Consider the following 7,297-nt stretch of genomic DNA (forward strand, 5'->3'; position numbering starts at 1 on the left):
GGTGCAGAGAGTATTTTTTTAGACAAATTTGTTTCTGCTTCCTCTTGTCAAGCCTCGCCTTTTTCGAATCAAAGGAATCATTTCCTCGTGGCCAATAATTTATCATCATCATCATCATTATTATTATTATTATTATTATTATCAAAAAGCACTTGAAACGAACAATATCATCGGTGCGTTTGATACTCGTTTGCAATCATCATATGATGCCAAGACGAGTGCACAGACACACAGGTACACAGAGACACACACGCACACACAAGCACAATCGTATACATATGTGTGCGTGTGCGTGTGCGTGTGCGTGTGCGTGTGTGTGTGTGTGTATTGATTTTAGTTACTATTAGTTTGAAGTTTCAGCGGTGGTTTACTCCGCCTGACAATTCAGTGTTTTAGAGATTTTATGCTTATAAGTACATGATTGAACTCTCTCGTTCTGTATGCATATATGTGTGCGCGTGTGCGCGCATTGTGTTAACACTGTGTCAGATTTGTATGTACTGAAAACATTGATCCTAATACACGTATATTTCTCTCTTTTTTTTTAGGTACTATGTATTCAGTAATGGTTCTCTCTTTTTCCCGAGTGTCCAACCTGAAGACAAAGGAATTTACCGTTGTGAAGGAATCAGCGCTCATCATCCCAAACAAGTCTTTACAGCAGAACTAGAGATGGCATGTAAGTAAATCTTATATTTTGACGTGGATTTATAATCCAATCATCATATCTCTTCTTTGTAATTATAAGATTAGTCTTAACGATATGTTATGGACTTTCATCCTCAAACGAACGACTGGGTATTTCGATTTTGATCCCACTGCATAGCGCTTTGCACATCTTTCTACCTTAGTCACCTTTATCAAATGACTTTACGGAGACAGTGCTGAAGCCTATCTTATTACTACCTGTTATTCTACTCTCTTACTCTTATGAAATATCCCACCGTCTCCCCATCCTCAATCCACTCTCCATATTCTCTCTTATACTTACCCTTTTTGTACCTTGACAGTTCGCTCCAGCACCTCATGTGCCATGTGTCTCCTATAACAAGATGATTCAGCTCATTCCTCTGCCATACATTAATTACCATCTCAACACCTGGAGTAAATCCAATTTCCCTCTCTTTCAAATAAACTGGCATTCAGTTGTATTGCAAATCACTTGGAAATCTTACTATCCTGAAAATCACAGCCAATACGCAATGTAATGTGTTTGGCATAAGGAAGGGCATCCAGATAACACAAATCGTGCTGAAGCTGACATTTGAGCTCAACGCATTTGTGTGCATGTCTGTAAGCGTGTTGCGAAGATGTTTAATGATGAAATACGTAATCATTGACGAAAATAATAAACTAACGGTGCGGTGTGGTTATGTGGTAAGAAGCTTGCTTCCCAACAATGTGGTTCCAGGTTCAGTTCCACTGCGTGGCACCTTGGGCAAGTTTCTTCTACTATAGAATCGGGCCGATCAAATCGTTGTGAGAGGATTTACTAGACGGAAACTAAAAGAAGCCCGTCGTATATATATATACACACACATATGTGTGTGTGTTGATGTTTGCGTTTGTCCCCCACCACCACTTGACAACCAGTGTTGATGTGTGTACCTCCCTGTTACTTAGCAATTTGGAAAAAGTCACCCATAGATTAAGTACTAAGTTTAAAATAAAATACGTCCTCGTTCGATTAAAATGCCTAAAGGCGGTGCTCCGGCATGGTCGTAGGGAAATGACTGAAACAAGCAGTAGAAAATGCCGAAAAATACCTTATAGTATTTATTTTGTTGGAATTTGCTCATGCAGACTGGTTAGTCTCGCCCTCATAAATGAAACGAAACAGTTATAGGTTTCGAGCTAATCTGTGACCCATGATACTATTTTACTCAATATGTAGAAAAAAGAAAATAATATCATGTATGGTTAATGAAATCGCCTCACAGGCTCGAAGAAAATTCAATAAATAATGTTAGCTGTGGTGGTTTTATGTTGCAACACTCTATTTTAATCCAAGCATTAACCCGCATGCACACGCACACGTCTATGTGTAGGTAAGGGATCGATTTTAATTGAGTAAAAAGTGATGGAGCAATATATATTTATTATGCTTTATAAAAGAGGTGAGTGAAAAAATTTTGAAGCTGCAGTGTTTCAGCTGGTAGATAATTCTGTTTACTAAATTTGAACATTTACAATATTCCCTAGATTCCTTGCTTAGACGAAACGGAACTTATTGATTAGAGTGCAGTAAGTTATCACTAATCTATCGATATGTTTGTCTGCAAGCAGGTATATGCTAGTGTGTGTGTAGAGTGAGAAAGAAAGAAAGAAAGAGAGAAAGAAAGAGAGAGAGAGAGAGAGAGAGAGAGAGTGAGAGAGAGAGAGAGAGAGAGAGAGAGTGAGTGAATGAGAGAGAGAGACGGAGAAAGATAGAAAAGGAGGTGGGGGAATACTCTTATACAGTCTGTCGTTCATTATTCACAAATATTAACTCATAATTTTGGCAGTAGGCCACTAATCAAAAATAGCAAAACCTACCCTTTGCAAGCGTCTGTGAGCGTATATACATGTGTGTGTGTGTGTGTGTGTGCATGTGTGTGTATAATTACACACACATACACACACACACATATATATACTAGCAGAGATACCCGGCGTTGCTCGGGATTAAAATGGTATAGTTTGTATACATATATATAATACAGTTATGTTGGAACAGGTGATACGGGAAAGTGAAGCATTGACGACCCAACATTTGTGGAGTAAATGATTGTCTGATTCGACTAAGCAACATGTAATACGTCCGTTTGGAGGATTCCAAGCCCTAACCTGTCATGGAAAATTGGGAGTGGGGTGGTATATAATTTTTGAACCCGCCGAAAAGCTGTCAGTGGATATACTCGCCTTTGAGGCGACCCATCGTGTGGTTGACAATCAAATGAATGGAGGTGTGATGGTGATATTGTACGTGTAATGGGTACATTCCGGAAACGGGCTGCAATGGGAAACAGCAACGGGGTAGTGAACGGTGGAAATGTTGCAGAATGCGAAGGATTGACATTAGATTGCTGGTGACGCTGTAGAATAAGAAACACAAAGGCTATGCAGTCACATGAGAATATGTAGTAATGAATTACTTGAAAACTAAGGTATAATGGCTTACTGCATGGTTGGTAGGAGTAATTGGAAAATATGATTTGATATTAAAGTCCGTGCAGGAAACTGCTCTGTTGGTGCAGTCTTCGGGTTTGTTGGTATATATATATATATATATATATATGTGTGTGTGTAGATTGTGTGTGTGTGTAGATGTGTGTGTATGTTTAATAACGTACCTAACGCGGAATACATACATTCTATGAGCCATATGCACACTCATAAGCTTACACACATACACTCACAAACAGATACAGTCATATACAAAACGTGATGTCGTTGTCGTCGTGGTATAAAATGTTCTGTTGACAATAGAATGATTATCTCAATGAAATGTTATTTTGTTTTAATCGAAATGAAGATAAAATTTCCTATTGACACTGGCCAGCCCTCACATACATATAGTAAGACACACAGGGGCATACATTCACGAATGTCAGTCATTGTATATGTATGTGTAGATGTGAGTGTGTGTGTTTAATAAAGTATGGTTACATATGCACGTGTAGATGTGTGTGTGTGTATGTTTAATAACGTCCTAACGCTGAAAGACACACACACTATAAGACACATACACATTCATACACTTACACACATACACTCAAATACAGATACAGAGTAATTTACAAAGTGTATATATATTACATACATGTAGATATGTGTATGTATATAACGTCTGTATTTACGTACGTGCGCTCATACGTACGTATGTATGTATGTATGTAGGTACGTAGGTAGGTAGGTTGGTAGGTATCAGAATAAATGGATTGTGAACAGTTTCTTGTTTGCATTTAAATCCGAAACATAGAAGGAGGACTTACAGTTAAGAACTAAACTGGAAAATGTATTATATGTGCGCATGAGTATATGTAACTAATACACACACACACACACACACACACACACACACACACACACACACACACACACACACACACACACACACATATATATATATATATATATATATATATATACACATACACACACACACACACATATGCGTGTGTGTGTGTGTGTGTGTGTGTGTGCGTCACCCAAAGGCTCTTAAACGGTGTGTCCAGCAGGAAAACGGATTTATTTTATTTTCGAAAGCTATACACCAAAGGAAAGGTTTGTTATCAAAATATATATTTTACAATGGGAAATAAACTCAACTTCCAGATCGCTAAGATTTTATGCCTTTAGAAGCCGCCATCTTAAACTCGGGATTACCTGAGTGTTTGTACGTTTGTGTGTGTTATCCATCTCTTATATCTTTCTCTCTATCTACCTCTCTCTCTACCTGTCTATCTGTCTCTCACTCTGTATTTACCTTACAGACACACTCTCTGTATATGTATATCTCTCACGCATGCTGCTCCCCCTCTCTCTCTCTCTCTTGATATGACATGTAATACAACTTAGTCACAGGAATCGAGCGCCTCTGTCTATGTGCCTCTCTCTCTGTTTATCTGTGTCTCTGTCTCACACGCTTTACTGGATTATAAACTTTCTGCCTCTCTATATATGCTTACCACACTCTCCCTCTCACGATTGCTCTGTATGTATATCTATCACACTGTATTTGTTTGTACCTGTGTGTGTGCGTGCGCCTTAATGTGTGTGTGAGTATAGCGCGCGCGTGTAAATATGTGTGTGCGTGCGTGTCAGTGTGTTTGTATGCATAGGTGTAAGAAATTTCGTTAGGGCGACAGAATCGAAAGACCCTCGCAGAGTATCAGCAGCAAGCTCGCTTCTTTTGAATGCGTTCGGCCAGGTTACTATTCGGAATATAATTTTCTCTCATCAATTCATAAATCCTATCGACTCTGAAATAAAAGATTAGGAGGGATTCACATCGTCTCCGAGTAAGATATTGGGGGAAAAAAAAACAAACAAACAAAAAAACAATGCTCGCTGTTTTTTAAATTTTCATTCCAACGTAAAACGAATAGAATAATCAATTAAAATTCTTTATTTAAAGATCTTGGAGATTTTACACCAGACCTTTTTGAGCCACGCCTCATAACAGATTTTCCAATGGTTATCCCAGTTCATTCTAAATTCGAGGTGAAAGTTTATCCTGCGACTGGAAAACCGAAACCAACTTACAGGTAAATACATTTTCCTAAATGATCGTTTCTTTTACGCTTACTATGTTTATTTATTTAGAATAATAATATTACGATTATTCGTGCTCAGACTTAATCATATAGTCTCGAGTTGGTTAGTGCTATTTGGAACTTAGTAAACAGACACTGTGCGGAAGCGAGATGGATATAGATATGTGTGTGTGTTATTTTTTACTACCCACAAGGGGCTACACACAGAGAGGACAAACAAGGACAGACAAACGGATTAAGTCGATTATATCGACCCCAGTGCGTAACTGGTACTTATTTAATCGACCCCGAAAGGATGAAAGGCAAAATCGACCTCGGCGGAATTTGAACTCAGAACGTAGCCGCAGACGAAATACCGCTAAGCATTTCGCCCGGTGTGCTAACGTTTCTGCCAGCTCGCCGCCTCGTGTGTGTGTGTGTGTGTGTGTGTGTGTGTGTGTGTGTGTGTGTGTTTACATATATATATACGTGTACAGAAAAGAGAGAGAGACCTAGAGATCTGCGCATAGGCGTAAGCAAGGCTGTGAGGTAAGATGTTTGCTTCCCAACCATATTGTTCAGGGTTCAGTCTCACAGCGTGACACACTGGGAAAGTGTCTTCTTAGGCAGGTGTTTTCTACTATAACCTCGGGCCGAATAAAGCCTTGTGAGTGGATTTGGTCGACGGAATCTGAAAGAAACCCGTCGTATATATGTGTGCGCGCGCGCGCGTGTGTGTGTGCATGCGTGTATGTTTGCGTGTGTGTCTTTGTCCCGGTGGTCGTTCTCTACCACCGCTTGACCGGTTTCGGTGCGTTTACGCCCCCATATCCTCGCGGTTCGGTAAAAGAGCTTATAGAATAATTACCAGGCTTAAAAAAAATGTACAGGAGTCGGTTAATACGACTATAAAATTGAAGACGTTGCCCCACCATGGCCGCAGTCTAATGACTGAAACAAACAGAAGATAAAAAATATGATGTGTATATGTGTAAGAGTGTGTGTGTTGATTTTCGAGGTCATTAATGAATCGTTATGCCGAAAGAAAATACCGCACCGTATTAAGTGCCGTCTCAGTTTCCCCAGTTTAATAAGGAGCCTATGTGATTCTAGCTTTCATCCTTTTGCAATTAGATATCAGACTAAGTGCTGGGGTGGATGTAATCTTCAGAAAACCCTTGAAGGTTTGTGCCTCAGCATGGCAGCAGTCCAGTGAACGAAACCAATTATACATAATTACATTACGTCTTAATTTAAAACTGATTTCTTTTACTTTAGCTGATTACTCGATGTGGTTTATACTTCTCATCTGTAAGGTTTTCATCATATAGCTGGCAAAAGCAGTCTCTGTTTTACCGCCACAAGGCTTAATTACATTTAAATGGGCCTGGTAGAAATAACGGATGTTGTTGCCAGCAATGTAGCATAAACGATTTTCGGGGATGTGGCCACGTTACAATAATAAAAATAAAGTAAAAATTCATTTTCATTGGCACAGCACTTTTTATCGAAGATAAAGCTACGATTCATTGAATTAATACACGTGATATTAGCATATAAGTGATACCGGATTTAGTTCATTTGAATTTTACTCTATCTCTATATAAAGCTTAGCCACTGACGTAATTTACCAAGATATAGTACGTCATGTATTACTTGAATAAATTTAACGAAACAAAATCTTTGGTTCATGACAGTTTATATTTGGAACCCAAAATTCTTTTGCCTTCTTTTTTGTGTTTGTTGATTTCATCATTGTGTGTATATACATACATACATACATACATACATACATACATACATATTCATGTGTGTGTGTGTGCGTGCGTGAAAGGTGATCAAGCTTAAGTTTTTTCTTTGTAGAGATTTTATGATGTATTGAGTAATCCTTCAATTGAATGATAAATTGTTTCGATACATTACTGGATATAATAACGAACATGTGGGCTGACCAAAGCCTTATGAATGGATTTGGTAGACGGAAACTAAATGAAACTCTATAGATAGATAGATAGATAGATTTATGTGGGTGACTTTGTGTCTGTTTGTATCCCCCCCCC

General features: G+C 38.7%; 1 protein-coding gene across 1 annotated transcript in view; it reads left to right on the forward strand.

Annotated features, from left to right (window-relative positions):
* LOC106880012 (inactive tyrosine-protein kinase 7) overlaps positions 1-7,297 on the forward strand; it is a 418,974-nt gene that overhangs the window by 328,156 nt on the left and 83,521 nt on the right. The window contains exons 7-8 of the mRNA XM_014929805.2: positions 549-679; positions 5,120-5,249. Of these exons, the coding sequence (XP_014785291.1) occupies positions 549-679; positions 5,120-5,249 (261 nt within the window). The remainder of the gene's footprint in view (positions 1-548; positions 680-5,119; positions 5,250-7,297) is intronic.

Source organism: Octopus bimaculoides, chromosome 5, assembly GCF_001194135.2.
Source record: "Octopus bimaculoides isolate UCB-OBI-ISO-001 chromosome 5, ASM119413v2, whole genome shotgun sequence".
In the NCBI taxonomy this organism is placed as follows: domain Eukaryota; kingdom Metazoa; phylum Mollusca; class Cephalopoda; order Octopoda; family Octopodidae; genus Octopus; species Octopus bimaculoides.